General features: G+C 39.8%; 1 protein-coding gene across 1 annotated transcript in view; it reads right to left on the bottom strand.

Moving 5' to 3' along the window:
- LOC116335010 (thrombospondin type-1 domain-containing protein 7A-like) overlaps positions 1-17,562 on the bottom strand; it is a 255,565-nt gene extending 238,003 nt beyond the window's left edge. The window contains exon 1 of the mRNA XM_039605075.1: positions 17,443-17,562. Within this exon, the coding sequence (XP_039461009.1) occupies positions 17,443-17,503 (61 nt within the window). The 5' untranslated portion in view covers positions 17,504-17,562. The remainder of the gene's footprint in view (positions 1-17,442) is intronic.
- Positions 17,563-19,848: the final 2,286 nt, after the last annotated feature.

Genomic DNA, 19,848 nt, shown 5'->3' with positions numbered 1-19,848 from the left:
CACAAAAAACTCAAAGTCAAATTTATTTGGTTCAGTATTTCCCATTGTCTAAAACTTTGATTTAACATAAAACTGTTATGCAGCAGTATTCACTTAGAGAAGGGGTAGCTTTGCAACATATTATGTTGCAAAGCTACATAGTATACCTCATATAGATATAAACACACTGATCAGTGTGTTTATATCTATATGAGGTACTGTAGTGCTGTGAAAAGGTATTTTCTCCTTCCTGATTTCTTAGTTTTATTTGCAAATTTGCAAAATGTGACTATTTCATTGATTGAAAGTGAAAAAGTTTTAAAAAGCTATCCAAACCTACCTGGCCCTATGTGAAAAGGTAATTGCCCCCCTTGTTAAATCATGAATTAACTGTGATTAACTGTGATTTTCTGGAACGTTGAGTTTCATTTCTATAGCCACACCCAGGCCTGATGACTGCCAGTCCTCTTGATTCAACAACATGTCAGAAAAAAGTGAAACAGGCTAAAATATCTCAAAAGGCAACATATGCTGTGATCTAAAGGAACTCAATCATCATTTCTAAAATTCAGGACTCCAGCTAACATACTGAGAGCCGTTTTTTACAAATGGAGAAAAACATGAATAATGGTTTGCCTTCCAAGCATTAGCTGGCCTACCAGAATTTTTCATTTTACTCATCAATGACTGATCACAAGAGTACCCCGAACAACATTTAACAAACTGCCGGCTTCACTTGCCTCAGTTAAGGTCAACGTTCATAATTCTTCAATAAGAAAGAGACTGAGCAAACATGGCAACAACATTGATGTTTTCAATTTTTCACATTGTATCCATGTCTGACATTTAGGGAATTTGTGAAGTAATGAGTAAAAGTAAAACAAAAGGAACCAGATCAGGAACAACTGTGGGTAATATCTGTGCAATAATAACTGCATCAGTGTGGTTCTATTCTGTTTGACCGTGAACATCCTATAGTTACCATTAACACCAGCTGTTATTCAGTGAATGTCCTGTAAGGACATCTTCAGAGCTGCTGCTGTTTGTTTTCCATTGTACTGGACCTCGGGGAGAAACACTCTGTCTGAACAAAGGATTAAAGCAGCTCATACAAATTTCTTTAGCCACCTCCCTATTTGTTGTTTGGGTGCTGTCTAATAGCTCATCGCAAGTAGCAACAAGGTCGAATGGCTGTTAGGTTTTAATAATCATGATGAGTTCACAATGTAAAACTTTCTGCTCTCTCAGCAGCATGATTCTCTAAAACGTGTCTATATATTGAACTATTCTGCAGCACATGATGCACATTATGAATGGAAATGCGGAAAGAAGTGTGCCCACTGTGTAGCAACAAAAAGGGGGTTGGGTTTGTACAGCTCATGGCAAGGTATGAAACCCCCAGGCCTGGATGTAACCTCAGCGTAACAAGAAACTCCCCACTCCACCTCAACCCAAGAAAGAGCCAAAAAACTCTGGGCTATGCCAAAATAACACACAAAAGATCTCTAAAGGTCCCTAATCTGCCCTGCACAAAATACACGTCAAACAAAACAAAGTTTTCTAACCTTATCACTCCTACAAGGCTGCTGCACTGTTCAATGCATACAGTGAAAGAATAAGAGCTGTCTAATTTACAAAACTATTTACGAATATTTACAAAGATCTTAACCAGATCTCATAATCACAGACACACACAAATTTACTGACACTAATCACACACACACACACACACACTCACACAGACATGATCCACATGATCTTGGGTCATAACCAAGAATCTTTCATCCCTGCATTAGGCAGGGTTTTTTTTCAATTATCCTCTGGCTAGACTCAAAAATAACCTTTTCTAATATGGGGTCTAATTTACACAGTTAACATTATTTTAGTGCTTTGGTGCCTAAACGTAGCGAAACAGCAATTTCAAAAAATACAACTTTACAACCAGTTAAAAAAAAAAGCTCCCGTGTGGACACCACATGCTGTATAACTCTTAATAATGCTATAATGCTTAATACTATATTAAGATTAGACTCTTTCCTAAACATTTATTGTAAAAGCACAGTGATAAAGGGTAGCTCAGGGTTGTTCTTTTAGAACAAAGCACAGCAGGGCCAGTTAAAGTTAAGTCTTCATTAAGATCCCGTAAAACAGTTTGGTTGTAGGGAATCAGAACGGCTTCCCAAAGATTCAACTGGGATCACAGTAAATCTGATGGAATTTTTAATAAAACCTTTGGTGTTACTTTGTGCCTTCACACATTTGTGTTCAGTAGAATTTGTCAACTTATGTGTTGCCAGTTTCAGTCTCTTGTGTGCCCCCTGTAGCTACTGACCTTTAAAATCCATCTTAAAATCTTTCAGTAATAACCTACAGGGAGTGCAGAATTATTAGGCAAGTTGTATTTTTGAGGAATAATTTTATTATTGAACAACAACCATGTTCTCAATGAACCCAAAAAACTCATTAATATCAAAGCTGAATGTTTTTGGAAGTAGTTTTTAGTTTGTTTTAGTTTGAGCTATTTTAGGGGATATCTGTGTGTGCAGGTGACTATTACTGTGCATAATTATTAGGCAACTTAACAAAAACAAATATATACCCATTTCAATGACTTATTTTTACCAGTGAAACCAATATAACATCTCCACATTCACAAATATACATTTCTGACATTCAAAAACAAAACAAAAACAAATCAGTGACCAATATAGCCACCTTTCTTTGCAAGGACACTCAAAAGCCTGCCATCCATGGATTCTGTCAGTGTTTTGATCTGTTCACCATCAACATTGCGTGCAGCAGCAACCACAGCCTCCCAGACACTGTTCAGAGAGGTGTACTGTTTTCCCTCCTTGTAAATCTCACATTTGATGATGGACCACAGGTTCTCAATGGGGTTCAGATCAGGTGAACAAGGAGGCCATGTCATTAGTTTTTCTTCTTTTATACCCTTTCTTGCCAGCCACGCTGTGGAGTACTTGGACGCGCGTGTGATGGAGCATTGTCCTGCATGAAAATCATGTTTTTCTTGAAGGATGCAGACTTCTTCCTGTACCACTGCTTGAAGGTGTCTTGCAGAAACTGGCAGTAGGACTGGGAGTTGAGCTTGACTCCATCCTCAACCCGAAAAGGCCCCACAAGCTCATCTTTGATGATACCAGCCCAAACCAGTACTCCACCTCCACCTTGCTGGCGTCTGAGTCGGACTGGAGCTCTCTGCCCTTTACCAATCCAGCCACGGGCCCATCCATCTGGCCCATCAAGACTCACTCTCATTTCATCAGTCCATAAAACCTTAGAAAAATCAGTCTTGAGATATTTCTTGGCCCAGTCTTGACGTTTCAGCTTGTGTGTCTTGTTCAGTGGTGGTCGTCTTTCAGCCTTTCTTACCTTGGCCATGTCTCTGAGTATTGCACACCTTGTGCTTTTGGGCACTCCAGTGATGTTGCAGCTCTGAAATATGGCCAAACTGGTGGCAAGTGGCATCTTGGCAGCTGCACGCTTGACTTTTCTCAGTTCATGGGCAGTTATTTTGCGCCTTGGTTTTCCCACGCTTCTTGCGACCCTGTTGACTATTTTGAATGAAACGCTTGATTGTTCGATGATCACGCTTCAGGAGCTTTGCAATTTTAAGACTGCTGCATTCCTCTGCAAGATATCTCACTATTTTTGACTTTTCTGAGCCTGTCAAGTCCTTCTTTTGACCCATTTTGCCAAAGGAAAGGAAGTTGCCTAATAATTATGCACACCTGATATAGGGTGTTGATGTCTTTAGACCACACCCCTTCTCATTACAGAGATGCACATCACCTAATATGCTTAATTGGTAGTAGGCTTTCGAGCCTATACAGCTTGGAGTAAGACAACATGCATGAAGAGGATGATGTGGACAAAATACTCATTTGCCTAATAATTCTGCACTCCCTGTATGCTGTTGTGAGGCTAGAAATATGAGAATGAAGGTCCATCTTAGTCCATGTTGGTAGCACTTCACACCCACAGGAATAATACCAGCGTGACCAATGAAATTAACTGTTAGGTGCAAGCTCCATCCCACATAGCAAGCAGGTCTGGCCCGGATCTGGTATCAAGCCTGCACTGCTGGCTGACTTCCGGCATGATAAGACGTATGTCATCCAGATGTGGGCCAGGCCTGGCATAGATGGCACTGTTTATGTGATGGCATGCCACATCTGGCTCGATTATGGTTTGGTTTATGTGGCCCAGGCTCATAGAAAACAGGTCTGGCCCGGATCTGGCATCAAGCTGGCACTTCTGACTGACTGGTGTCATGGCAGGGTGTATGTCAACCAGATGTGGGCCAGGTCTGGCAATGATGGCACTATTTATGTTCCTATTTTCCTATTTTAGTTAGAAGACCCAAATGCCTTGTTGCAATACTATACTGCTATGGTAGCCAACGTTTCAAATGCAGGGTTGACAGGTTTGTGAGTGTACACTTCATCCAAAACCTAGTGAGGGTTTACTCATGTTTACCACTGGGTGGCTGTAGCTCAGGAGGTAGAGCGGGTCACCTACTGATCAGAAGGTTAGTGGTTTGATCCCTGGCTCCTCCAGTCTGCATGTCAGGAGTGTGAATGTGTATGAATGTAGTTAGGAAGCACTCAGTTTAGAGAAAGTGTGTGAATGTGGCATGTTGTATATCACACTTTGAGTAATCTGGGAGAGTAGAAAAATGCTATACTAGAATCAGTCCATTCACTGTCTGAGAAGAGTTTTGTCGTGTTATTTTTGCACTATTATGTTCTGGCACATGTTGTTATTACATGGCTTGATTAAGGTACACATTAGGCTGATATCTGAGGCCAGAGCTGAAACTGTTCTGGGCCAGCACAGGGCCAGCAGTGTGCCTGCAACTGGCCTTGTGCTGGCCCATGTGTGGGCCACCTCTGGCAAAGCAGACCTGGGCCACCAAAGGGCCGTCATTCTTTGTGGTATGTGGGCCATGTGTAAGCACATTGTGTGGGCCAGATCCGGACCATAACAATTTTGCTATGTGGGTAAGTGTCACGGGCTGACAAGTGCTCCACCTACTTACTATCGATGATTTTTTTCTCAGCCTTGTATGCTGAAAAACAAGAAAGCCCTGATCACATGACCTCAGGAACTGCTAGGGACATAGGACAGCGCAGCATGCAGACCATATTATTTTGTGGAATAAATATACTAGCTGTTATCCAGACACATAAACACACACAGAATGCAGTCACGTCAATAGGCTGGGAGTTCCTTGCAGACCTGCAGACACAATGCTCTCCCTAGTTCAAGAACAAATAACCTGACACAATGCTGGAATGTGACAGCATGACAATTATAAGGATGGAATAACAGCTGCTTTAAGGAACTGTGGCAGTGACACATCTTAGAAGCAGAACCTTTTAAGAGCTTCAAGGTTTTGTGACCGTAACGTTGGGGATCACCATGTATGAGTCAACATGTTCTGAGAATAAGTGGTGTGTGCTTTGTTAATGTGCAAACATGTGTACAAGTGTCTTTGTTTAATCATTTATATTGTTCTTCATTTAAAAAAGCTTTAGGTTCTTACTTTTTGCATAGTTGTGATAAGCAAGAACCTCATTTTAAGATTTGTAAAGTTTCTTTTCAGTTTTTACTCTAAAGATGCTAAGAAGTTAAATAAGTCTTCACATCACTCTTAACTAAGAGTAGTAACTGTAATTTGTGTACATATAATACTTGTAAAACACCTTGGGGCTTAAAAGATTTACATGTAATACTTTTACAATTTTCAGCTCGTTTCAGCGAGTTGATTCCAGCAGGCACAATTGTTTCACAATTAGTGATAATGTGCAGTTAATCATGGAAAACTAAAAACAATGACTCCCAAAAAACAAAGAAACAAAAAACCAAGATATTAAACAAATAAATAAAATTTAGAAACCTTACAGGAATTAGACAGAAAAATTAAAAACAGTAACGATCAGACAGACCACAGCCAGATTAAAGAAACTGAAAAGAAAAAAAATTATGTTCTACTTGAAGAGGTGGAAAAGAAGCATCTATTTTTAAAGAGGCGTTCCTATGAAATGGGCCAAGAATAAACAAAATGTCTACCAAGATGAATAAAGAAAAAGCAGGAGAGAAACACAGTACACAAAATTAAAGACCCACACTCAAATAAACTGAAAAAAGACATTTCATCATTACTATAACCACCTCTATACACCACCACCAGCTGAGAAAGATAATACAATGAATGGCTTTTTAGAGCAACTGGCTCTACCATCAGTGGAACTTTTTAAGATGAAATATATCAGAAATTACAGAGGAAAAAATAAACAATATAAAAAAAAATAAAAAACCAATTGGTAGTGAGGAGTAACCCAAAGAATAGTACAAAATATTTAACAAAGAATTAATATCAGTACTTCACGCCACTTTCAACTGGACTCAAAAAGATAAGATGCCACCATCATGGTCAGAAGTGATAATCACAGTAATACCGAAACCAAAAAAGAATAAGGAAGACTGGCTTGTAGTTTGTGCCATCTCCATGTTAAATATAGACTATAAAATATATACGTCAATCATTTCGGAAAAAAATGAACACATTGATATCAGAAAAAGATGAAGACCAGACAGACTATATAAAAGGCCACCAAGGTCATGGTAACATTTGGAGAACTGTGCCAAACAGAAAACCTGAGCAGTAGTGAGCATTGATGCTTAAAAGGCATTTGATTGGGTAAATTGTCAATTTCAAAAACATAACATTGAAAAAATTTGGATTCAATGCAAAAATAAAGATATTAAGGGAAAGTTATGATTCCTGTACATATCCTATACAGTCAAGAGACGACTACAGGAAGGAAATTCAGGTGGATCCCTACAGGACGACAAAGAGCTTGACATTCAGAAATGACCATTTGATTTTGGTCAGCATGGAGACATGCGCGCCACTGAAGGTGCACAGATGTGACTTGAAGAGACGCAGCTTTGCCCGGAATGCTTTCATGCACACATACGGCTTTGGTACTAGCTGCTCTTTGGGAAAAAAAATATTTTGCTGGGTTAGCAGGCTGTGATTTGCAGAATGGCAAATCAAACAAACACTTTCCCTTGGTTTCCATGAAAAAATATTCATTTTTCCACCTACTCTAAAATTTTCTGCACTCACTTGCGATCTTGCATTTCTTTCGTGCTGCCATTTCTGGTGACCCTGAGCCAGTTTTTTCTTTCATTGCTTGCTTGACAGTGACTCCACCTAATGCTGAAGCTAAGAAGTGCAATACAGTTAAGCACAAATGTTGTGTGTGAACCATAGTCTGTTATATTTTTAGAACGGGCCAATTAAAAATGTTTGGCGGGCTGCAGTTGGTTCGCGAGCCATAGTTTGGACAACCCTGAATTAGAGAATAAAACTGGGATAAAATATGTGCATAGCATGTCATACAACCACCAGTCGGAGAATCCAGGAGTTTACCTGGAAAAACGTGGTCCGATATATATTCACGCCAAGATTTAAAAGCAAATAGATAAGGAAACACAGAAATGCTGGAGAGAGTGTGGGCTCCATAATGTTGGCCACACACGTATTCTGGAAGTAACAAAGACTAAACGTGTTCTGAGGAACAATTAGTGAACTGATGAAACAGATATTTGGGGATACAATTCCTGGAAAAGGTAAAATCCTGTATCTCTGCTATCATAAGGAAGGAGTCATAGATAAGAAAGATATATTATTGATTTAGAAAAAACACAATAATTGGAGAAAGGTGGAAGCACCCACAACTCACAGACAATACTTCAAGAAGGAGAACTGGAAGACAAATGGAGAAAGAACTGACCCAGGCACACGCTTCACTGCTTTTTTGTTTTTTGTTTTTGTTTGTTGTTATTTTTACATTTTTCATATGATTTTCTTCTTTAACAGACAGAAAAGAGGACAAAATATACATATGAGTTTGACTGATAAATGAGATTACAGTGTAAGGGGCAACTAAGTGATTTTATCAAGGGTGTCTTTAGAAAGAATGGATGATGAGACCACAGGGTTCATCAAATTCACAATAAGCAACATTAAAATCTAAATCATTTGTGTGGGTCATAAAGTCAGCAAAATTATTTAAAGGATGCTCTTATAATTCTGATGCTTTTTTAACCATCAATTCTAAATGAAAATGTAGTTGAAAATGTTGAAAATGTTGAGCCATATAAGACTTGTTAGGCTTTCCAGTACAGGTGGCTTCTTCTGGTGACTGTGAACATTCCCTAAATCAAATCAGTGGTCGTGGTCAAATCTTTCTTTAAACAAAAAATGGATGGATTCACTGCAGTAGACATATAGGACCTGCTGAAGCCAAAAATCAGTTCCTTTTTACAAACAGCATTGCCAGAAAAAACATTGAAGTACTGAAACAAATACTTGCATATAAATACTAGTTAGATATTTTTGTTTTAGCAAACAAAATTGCAATATTGGGTTGGGAAGAGGTAATGGTTTGAATTCAAATACACAAAACTGCCCGTCTTATAGAGCTTCTCTGACACAAAGCACTGAAGGCAAACTTGCACATCCTAGAGATTAGCGATGTGTTCCTGCTCTCAGCTAAACCTGTTACCTTCTGGTAAGCAATGGGAGCATGCCAGCAGATTGGCCTAAGAAGTGTAAAGAGCTTTTCATCACCTGGCATCTTCTAAAGGCCCACCTCTATTAGTATTCACCTTCAAATGACACTCAGCTGACACAAGATCTAAAAGCTTTCTGAGCTTCCTGCTTGGACCTAGCACCGACCGTGCTACGTCCAAAGTTATTCAAATGATATATAAACACCATATGTAGAGTCTCAGACATACTGAGATTCATATGATTTGTGGATGATGCCAATATCTTTTTTACAAGTGACTCTCATGCTCAGCGTCTTGGTGATGTCACTGGGACCCAGGCATACCCACTAAATGAGTTCCTAAGATACAAACACAAGCAGAGACCACCAAGTGACCTCTTGTTATTTTATTTTTTTAGAAACACTAAAAGCTAGAGACACTCACTCTCTTGTTCCATTGGCAGATTTTTTTATTCCAACCAAAACTATCTTGTATTAAGTGAAAAAATCTGCCAATGGAACAATTAAAAATTATCTGTCTAAAAACAAGCTCCTATAGCTTACTGAAATGTTACTCTGTAGCTGATTGTGTCTTATTTTAAGTGTGATGAGATTATTTTGACAAATAAGACAAATATACTTGGTTCAAGATTGCAAGATTGGTACACGATTTTGAGTTTTTGCAGTGTTCAGCTGCCACTAACCAGGTAGAGGTTTTCTCAAGAAGCTGGGACGCCACACTTGGTGACTGTAGGGAGGAAGCATAGCCTGACAAACAAGCATGTGGTAAATCACCAGCCCATTCAGATTTCTAATGGATTATCCCAACTTGGTAACACACAAGTTTTTTTTTTTTTGGTCCCCTGAGCTGTGATAACATACACAGTTGCATGGCATCATTCCTTCGTCCTGAGCTTCATAAACAGTGTTGGGTATGTATTACAGATTACTTGTTATTTTTGCAACACAAAGCAAGGTTGAAAGCAAGCCCAGAAACGTTAACATATAAAATAGAAACATGTAGATGCAATTCTGCAAAGAAGAGTTGGATAAAATTGCTACACAGTGATGTGAAAGATTCACTGCCAGTTATTGGAGACAGTTGACTGTAGTTGTTGCTGAAAGAAGTCAGTTATTAAGTTTAGAAGGCAATTATAATTTTTAAATAGGGCCAGGCAGGTTTGGATAGGTTTTTCTCCCTCAGTAAATGAAATCAACATTTAAAAACTTCAAATACTGAAATTTGTTTGATGATCTGAAACATGTAAGTGTGACAAATATGCAAAAGCCTAATAAATCACTTTTCACAGCACTGCACAAATGGAGGATGCAACGCTACAAACCTGACTGCTTTTCACTGAGTTTGCTACATGTTCAAGACAAAACTGTGGCTGCTGGGGTCTTTATACACTCAGTTTTAACAACACTCTGGGTTTGTGGGTAGCTTTGTGTTAGCATACTCTCTGTAGAGATGAATGTTTGTGTCCTGGTGGCAGTTGGCTGGTTTCTTGTATTCAGTGAAAATAATGTTCATATCTCCTCTCCTGAAAAGCTGTGGACTACGCCACCATTTTTCTCCTCCAGCACATCAGTGAAATCAGCTGATTGTAGCACACTTGAGAAAGCATGTTTATGTGTTTTGTTCCTTTTCAATTCACCCAGCGTGCAGATAACGGAACAACCTTTGTTATGCAAGTATCAACAAAACTGTAAGTGTATTGTAATTATAGTACTACATTGCATTCAACACTGTTTATAAATAATTGGCAAATTTTCTGGGAACAAACTGATCATATTGGGAGAGATGGCATTCATGTTACTGTTAACTCAAGTTTGTCTTGAGTTAAACCATTTTTCATAAGTGTAATGTACAGCAGCCTATGCCTATTGCACCAGAACTAAGTTCACCTAACACACCCCTGATTATAAGCTTAGTCAGAGACCAAGGAGGAGTGACAGAAAGGCTCTATTCTATTAAACAACCAAACTTATAAAGAATGTTAGAACTGATGTGAAAACCTTCCTCTTTACGTCTACATTGTCACTGAAAAATACAGACTATTTATCTGACTCTGAGTTCACTTGAGATTAAGTTGATATAGTGGGTGATTTTTAAGGATGTTCTCACATCTGCAGTTTTTAGTCCGTTTAAATTGAACTCTGGGTCATTTTCCTCCTTGTTGCAGGTACGAACAGGGTAAACGCACTGGGGTGTGACCCGAGACCCTTTGGAGGACATGGTCGAGGTACGGTTCAAAATGAACTCCAGTGGTTTGTTTATGATGTGAATATGATCCGACTGTGATCCCACCAACTACCAGGTGTACGTTACAAGTTTGAGCTAAAAATGTCCTTCCACAACATCTGCTTTATATTCTCAATGCAGCAAGGTACTATAGATGTGCAAAGGTCTACACGGGCTAGCAACTGGCTGTGAAATGAACATAAATGACCTTCGTCCTGTATTTACTTTAGCTGCTCTCACCCCAGATACATCTGAGCAATGAGCAGATAACACATTAGCTGGAGAGGAAATGTTTCCATATTTAGAAACCCTTTGTCTTTCCTGGAAAAATGTCTCTGACTTTAAGAAAAAGGCCTTTAAAGCTGGAACATTTCCCTATTTGTTAATGAAAGAGGAAAACAGGAACGACCTCAGGTTTCTTTTCAGCACTGCACAAAGGCATAAACTACAAAGTTGTGTTGTGTGGTCCTGTTCCTGATTTCCTTTTTTCTTGAATGTTTGTCACACTTAAATGATTCACATCAACAAACAAATGTTAATATTAAACAACGATAACATGAGAAAACACAACATGCAGTTTCTAAATGAAAGTGTTTATTATTAAGGGGAAAAACCTAACACTGGACCCACTCTTCTTTGCAGAATTGCTATAATTTAGACACACTGGAGGGTTTTTGAGCATGAACCACCTTTTCAAGGTGATGCCACAGCATGCCAGTCAGATTCAGACTAGGCCACTCCAGTCTTCAGTTTGATTTCTTAAGCCATTCAGAGGTAGACTGCTGTGTTTTGGATCATCATCCAAAAACCCAAGTGTGCTTCAGCTTGAGGTCACTTAGTGATAGACCGACATCCTTCAGAATTCATGGTTCCGTTTACCACAGCAAGTCCTCTAAGGTCCTGTGACAGCAAAATAGCCCCAGACCGTCACATCACCGTTATGTACCGTTGGTATGATGTTCCTTTTCTAAAATGCTGTGTTAGTTTTATGTCAGAAGTAATAGGTCTCAAGCTTTGCAAAAAGTTCAGCTTTAGTCTACAGACTATTTTCCCGAAAGTCAAGTCAAGATGTTTTTGGAAATTTGAGACAAGCCTTTGTGTTCTTTTTGATCTGCAGTAGTTTTCTCCTTCTTTAATGTTGTTCTAGGTTATTTTGTGACCACCTGAGTCTGCGATGTGCTCGTGGAACTGTGGTGAAGCTTCCTAGGAGTGACCAACCTACCAAAATTACTCCAAGTTTTCTCTATTTGTGTATAATGGCTCTCACTGTGGTTCGCTGCAGTCCCAAAGCCTTAGGATGGCTTTGTAACCCTTTCCAATGACTTTGTTTTCAGGTGTTTCTGTAGATTGTGGCATGAGGTGTTGCTTTTTGAGATCTGCTCCCGTTTGTCAGACAGGTTCTATTTAAGTGATTTCCTGATTTAATAAGCCTTCCAGTGATCAGGCCTAAGTGTGATTAGTGAAACTGAAGTCAGTTTTTTGAAAACTGTGGCTAATCACAGTTAATTCATGACTTAACAAGAAGGGCAATGACTTTTCCACACAGGACCAGGTAGGTTTGGATTGCATTTCTCCCTTAATCAATTTAAAAACTCATTTTGTATTTACTCTGGTTATCTTTGTCTAACATTAAAAATTTTTTGATGATCTGAAACATGTGTGACAAATATGCAAAACACTAGGAAACCAAGAAGGCAAACTGTTTTTCAAACTACTGTAAACTATGTCCAATTATTGGATGCATAAGTGACAGGTAGGAGAAAGAGGATAAAGTGCTCCTGGATTATTTCGTGGTGTGTTCTGTGAGAAACTGTCTGCTTCAGGATGTGACGGTGAAGATCAGACAGATTGAGATCAACATCTGAAGGAACAGGACAGCTACACACCAGTCTGTAATTCAATTCAATTCAATTCAATTCAATTCAATTTTATTTATATAGCGCCAAATCACAACAAAAGTCGCCTCAAGGCGCTTTATATGGAAGGGAAAAACTCAATGCATCATGGGAATCCCCGGCAGCCTACGTCTATTGCAGCATAACTAAGGGAGGATTCAGGGTCACCTGGTCCAGCCCTAACTATATGCTTTAGCAAAAAGGAAAGTTTGAAGCCTAATCTTGAAAGTAGAGATAGTGTCTGTCTCCCGAATCCAAACTGGAAGCTGGTTCCACAGAAGAGGGGCCTGAAAACTGAAGGCTCTGCCTCCCATTCTACTTTTAAATACTCTAGGAACAAGAGTATTGTATCTGGGATACAATGTTGGTGGAGGAGTATATATACCTGAGCATCCACACTGAAATCAGACTGAGCTGGAAGACCAATACAGAGACTGTATATAACAAAGTAGGCTATATTTCCTCACGAAACTGAAATCTTTAAACGGGACAGTTTTAAAAAATAATATTAATGATGATGATGCCAGTACTGGTACCCTGACATTCAAAATATTTTTATTACATCATCCTTAGTTATGATTAATTATGTCATCTTTTAACTGCTTAATGAAACTGGCCAGTGTAAATAGCTGAATGAAGCACTTGACCTAGAGAAACACTTGATCCAGCGAAGCAGCTTCAGCTTCAACTCCTGCCTCATTTTTAATGTTTATACTTTCAAGACCCCTCTCAGCTTGTAGGTTAAAGGTCACCTTGAGAGAGGGTGAGGGCTGAGGTTGGGGGATTGATTTTGTGGGGGTGAAGCAGAACAATAAGCAAGCCATGTGACTGGAGGTGAAGCCTCTTCTCTCTTTTGTGTGCCACATAGAGATGAGCATCTGCAGCAGAGAGCCTGAACAGAGCTGCATGCTGCATGCGAACAATGCCACAACACAGTGTTATTCTCTCTGTGTGTGATCTATACAGCATTAAATAACCTTCATTCATTGCTTCTTTCTGAAGCTGACTGAGTCTGGACAAGATGACCTGCCCCATCAAATTCCATCCTTCATTGCTCTGATTTGTACAGCTCTACAGAAACCTTTGTTGTTCCACGGTGGACCAAGCAGCACCCAACTGCATCACTTACACTGGCAGTTGTGTTTATGGCTCAAAGGTTGCTTTAAACAGATGAGTAAGTGCAGTGTGGACATATAAAGCACCAGTAACCGGTTTTCAGGACTGCCAGGAGCTGCTGCAGTGTCTGAAAATTTATCAAAACTGTTAAACATAGATGCTGTATACAGACCTCTATGTTTGTCTTCATTTATAAGACTTAACTATGTGAAAGGCCGAACTTAAATTTGTTGTTTTAGGTTTCTTATTGTTTCCAAAGGTAACAGAAAGGTTTAGCGATATAGTTATATAATTGCCCCCCAAAAAGAAAAGAAACTGAATATCTGAAATTTGTTTTGAAGTTATCTGTGCCATGTAATAACTTCAAAAACAGTGTCAGATGTTTTTCTTGTTCAAAATTACAAAAGATGACACTAAGTGGTCATGAATGAAAGTCTTTAGCTGTGTGACTGACTGGAGAGGAAACAGGGAGATAACATTTAAAGAGGAAGACCAGCTGATCCCAAACCTTCTGTTTGTGGCTTCTGTACTGCAGACCCGCTCAGACACAAATCTAGTCATCTGCCAAAAGACATCACACTGTGCCAAATTACACATTGTCACCAAATTCCATACATATGGGTGTAATGTGGAGGCTCATGACTCATCTGTTGGTTTCATGGTCCATTTTTGGTCTGGTTAAAAATGGCCTGCAGGGAATGATTTAACAGATTCTTTATTAATATTTCCATGTTCACTTCTGAACATATTGCTGCAGTCACCGGAGAACCCATGTCTTTCACATTAGTACTGTCGCAAATTTCAGCCACCCATCTGCACCATGGACAAAAATAGTGGGCTGCACCTCTTCATTTTTCAGTTCAGACTTAAGGCAGACTGCATGGTTAGGTGAAGTCTGTCAAAAACAGACTGTGCTAATGAATGTTAGCTTGTAAAAAAAAAAAAAATCATGCATTAGACGTGTGTGTTACTTAATTACTCCCAGGAGAAAGCAATATAAAGTAATATAAAATAATATAAAATAGTACCCATCCATTGTAAAATAATATTGATATCCATGCTATAGACTGTAACAATATCCTCCTCCTCTGGCACACATTGAAATCAGCTGATTGTGGCACAAGTGGAATCGATTCCTTTCCCTATAAGTGACCAGGACATTTGTTCATACACAATTTGACACTCAAAATAACTCTTTTCCTGAGATCTCAGCCGGTGGCTTTGTGTATTGTGTTGAGCATGTGGGAAAGAATCAGCAATGCCAAGAGTACTCATGAACGCTTCCAGCATCCCTGCATGGACAGTTTTGATACCTCCTAATCTGACAACATGGAATAAATGAAAAAATAATAAAATGATGAAGTGAGAATTTATTATTATCATACAGAAACCCGATTAGACAGTAACACCCCAGCATGCACAAAAACATTGACTGTTTTTTTTCTACACTGCTGCCATTGTTCTGTCAGGGTGACAAGAGCTGCACCCAAGTGCCAAGCACAGACACACTTAGGCCAAGAAGAGAGACGCCACACAAACATGTCTATACCGTATCTAGGTTAACTTTGTCTGGCCAATCTGCTCTGGTTTCTCTGCCCTTAATCTCATCCGCTGCTTTAACACAGTGGGAGGTACAGCACATAATACAAAAGGATTTCCATTCCTTTGCACATGGTGTGAACAATGAAGCTTGTAAACAGCAGCTATGGAAGGAATAAATAAATGATCTTTGATGAGAACGTATAGTGAGTGTGACCTATTTGTGTGTTATCTTATTGTGTTTTTATACTGGAGTAAACCGCTGGCAGAAGATTGGGAGAAAAAGGAAATGAATTTCTTTAGAGTGCATTTACTGCCAGATAATACAAACAAAGTCTCGGTTTTAAGGAAAGATTTTTTTTAAGTGCACACAGTCACACAGTCTAGTCTAGTGTTATCTTGTGAAGTCAGACCTGATTAAAATTATTTTACATCCTATATTGTGTTAAACCACTGATAATGTACACAACAAAATGAGTATTCTACATTAATATAAATAGAGGCCAGTCTGAGAACAAAATTACCTGAGCAATTCAGGAGCAATAAAGGAAGGGTTTCCATTAAAGAGACGATGATTTTGATGTATAAATCCAACTAATCAGAAAGTAAAATGAGGGTAATCGTTAAATGAAAGTAGTCCAAGTGTCAAATAAAACCAGCTCTAAAAGAAAAACCATTAAGCAATACTGGTGTTTCACTTCTACTAAGGAGGAAGCTAACCAAACAAAAGCAAAAACAGGTGAAAGTGCATATACCATCAACCTGCTACCATCATTTTCTACATAAAAATGAAAAGAAACTTTACAGCAATAGATGTTACACAGATGCTGGTATAAAGAAAAAAAGAATCATTTATTGTGAATGTTTTGCCTGGTGTCCCGAATACACATCTGGGCATCAGACTGGTTCCAAAATCTTAACCAATTAGGAGATGCAAACATTGTAGAAAATGTTTTTTTAAGATTCTTTTGGAAATATTTTTATTTCACTTGGACTTTAAAACCCCAAGGATGATTACTATGCTGCACATGCTATTCTTTATAAACAAATGATTGCAGATCATATTTTAGACTTCATCAAAAGCCATAATTGATCTCATGCAGGATGAGCTTTATTGCCAGGGTTATGCTCATTGATCAGTCCCTGGTGGTACAGCGGTTGCAGAATCCCAGTGAAACCAGGACATTGATCCAGAGAAAGAGAGATTAGACAGTAGAGAAAGAGAACATTCATCTCCAGCTGCCCCTAAAGGGCACATTTGTCTCAATGGGTCAACACGGTTCCACCCCCAATTCCTGCTTTCATCACTCCTCCTCTATCCTCCTCCCCTCTTTCTCCCTTGTGTCCTTCTGACCATGTGCTGCTCTCACAGAGTGAATGAACCTTGGATGGTGAGAGGCAACACCCTAAACAGCAGCAGTGAGGATCCTTGTATTGTGTTTAGACTGTAAAGCTGCTGTACTCACAAGTCATCAGCAGATACCAAAAACACCTGCATCAGTAGTCAATTACTATTTGTATTTGTGTCGCTTCCTTTGCAGCTAGCTTCTATTTTCCCCACTCAGAAACATAGTAACATATGCAGCTTTGGTACACACACAATTTCTTATCAATTGCACACATCTCAAAACGTGATAAATGAGTCCAATAGTAGCATAAGGCAATCAAAGTGTTCCAGCTGTCTCTGTCTGGGGGAGGCTCTGCCAAAAAGACAGGAGCACAATGCACATCTCCACCCCCCAAACGGGGGCAAAAGACCCATTCACTTCAGGGACTGCAGCAAATATGTTATCAAACTCTAGTGTAGCAAGATGGCTCCAGTGCATTAACCACAAAAAGACCATGAGAAAATAAACTTTTGGTTTGAAAAAAATATTAATTTATAAGATATATTGATCCAATCACAAAAAGTGAAAGAAACAAAAAAAGCATGTTCACCCTTTTCATTTTCCCTTATGTATTGTGTTACGTACACAAACATTTGCATATGAATATTTCATCAAGAGTGCAAGGTTAGAACATCCATCCAGTCACTCAGTGTCTCAGGGACCAGGACTGAAGGAGCAGAGAGGATGGACTGTACCTGTTCGCCAGATGTACATGGGTCTAGTTTCCACTGCAGTTTGTGCATCCAGTTCCCACATGGATAAAAACAGCAGCACTAACGTCCAGAGAGAGAGGAGTGGGGCTCCTTTCAAGACCTCTTGGATCCTTATACCTCTGCCGGCCATCCCCATGGCCACTGCACGGCAAATACTGCTGTTCCAAATGCAATCGAGAGGAAAATGTGAGCCTGGCCACAAGGTAGAGAGCGGGACTCAAGTGAATTTTCTGCTTTGTCCACGCCACCGCATCCAAGAAGTAATCCTGAGCAAGCAAGGGTGAGGTTTCCTCACGCTCTCCTCTCCCTCTGTGTTTCTCTTATTCCCCTGGCTACTTAATGAGTGCGAATGAGCTCTTGCGGTAATAAAACAGGGAACAATAGATCCCTAAGCCCAGCCTGCTCCTGCTGCTGTATGCCGGGTAATGCAGCGCCTCCCTTTCTCTCAGCTCTTTCTCTGCCTGTCTCATTCTCTCTTACACACACAAGCAGTTTATGCACACATTTACACACACATCCTGTCCACCCGCCCTGCTCACTCATCGCTCATGCTGTTTTACAAAGACCCGAGAGAAGTTCTAGGTAGCTGAATCAGGAATGTGGAGATGTGTTTGTTGGTGAAATAAACAAGTAAGCAGCAGCAGTTTTCCTATTAAAGCATTATTCTATTTTAACTTTTTATTACAATAAAAATTACCATGGATGGATGGATGTGTCAAAAGAAGGGTATGCAGATAATATTGTTATATACACCAATCAGCCAAAATATTCAAACCACCTGTCCAGTTTTGGTCAAAATCCCCACTAACTGGCAAACCAGCTCATAACTCTTGAAGCATTGCAGATTTCTGGGTGGGCTTGTTCTGGCACATCTAGTGGATTGGCATCTGGGAAAATCTGAATGGCAAGTCAGTGTCTTGAGCAATTCCAGTGCTGAGGTGCAGGATAGGGATATATAAGCTCCAGGATGGCTGATCGTCATAATCATCAGAGTACTTTTTATGACTTCTATTCAGCTTTAATAACTGACAAGCAGCTTCTGCAGTGAGGTGGATTTTGTTTGCACAGTTGCCTTGCTCTGTTTGGAGGATCAACATTTCCATGGACGTTCTTCAACAGAAACCAAAAGTATCATGACTGAGGTCATTTCAGACTGAAACTCGAGGTGTAATGTTGACTGACAACTTGATGGTTAGTATTTAATCTGCTTATTTTCTTGAGTTGATACTAAAAACTAAAAAGAATGAGGAACAATCTGTAATTTCAGTGCTTGCATCCCTGATTGTCTACTTTTTGATTAAATAAAGCAAATATTAATAATGAACATCTGCAAGAGTGTACATTATTGCACCAGCCTGTTTTACAGTTAAATAGCTGTTGAAAGAAAGGTTAAGGACACATGCGCACATTTTAAAAAACTAAACTAAAGGAAAAAAGGGCCCACCCTCCTGTAGGCCCACCACCAACAGGAGGAACTTTAGAGATTGGGGGCAGTGTTTGCATGGAATGTCACCTCTCTGGTAGGGAAAGAGCCAGAGCTAGTGCGTGAGCTTGAGAGGTACCAACTGTATAAGGTCAGGCTCATCTCACAGTCTCCTGGAGAGGGGCTGGTCCCAGTCTGGAGTTGCCCTTGGTGAGAGATGGTGGGCTGCGGTGAGTATTTTGGTATCCCCTCGGCTTGCTCCCTGTATGTTGAAGTTTCACTTGGTGGATGAAAGGATTTGCTCCCCCCCCACCTTCGGGAGGGAGAATGGGTCCTGACTGTTGCCTGCGCTTATGTTTTTGAATGACAGTTCAGAGTACCAGGTCATGAGCTCTGGGTAATGACCAAAAGAAGACTGGAGCAGATACAAGCGCTGGAAATGAGCTTTCTCTGAAGGGTAGGTGGTTTCTCTCTTGGAGATAGGGTGAGGAGCTCAGCCATCCAGGAGGGGCTCAGAGTAGAGCTGCTACTGCTCCACATCGAAAGGAGCCACTTGAGGTGATTCCAACATCTGACAAGGATGCCGCCTGGGTGAGGTGTTTCAGGTATCCCCCACTTAGAAAAAGGAAAAGCAGAAACTGTGGGTAAAGGAAATGATAAGAGAAAACACATGGACACAAGATGATGCTGGAAAGGGATCGGGTGTATGAAGACTAGGCTGCTGCTGGCCAGTCCATTTGAGAAAAGGCTGAAAGCCTTGTGAAGCTGCTGAATCCGCACCTATCTGCCTATTTACTTAGTGAAGAGCTTTTGAAATTTCATCATGGAACAGTACAGACAGAAATAGCAACTGTATTGTGACATAATTGTCACGTATTATGAGAATGGATGCAATACCAATTTTCACCCCATAAGAAGCATGCCATGAGACTGAACTTATTTCTGCATAATACAGGAAGGAGCAG

Source organism: Oreochromis aureus, linkage group 22, assembly GCF_013358895.1.
Source record: "Oreochromis aureus strain Israel breed Guangdong linkage group 22, ZZ_aureus, whole genome shotgun sequence".
NCBI lineage: Eukaryota > Metazoa > Chordata > Actinopteri > Cichliformes > Cichlidae > Oreochromis > Oreochromis aureus.
The sequence above is the reverse complement of the archived record's forward strand: the minus strand, read 5'-3'. Positions and strand labels throughout refer to the sequence as shown.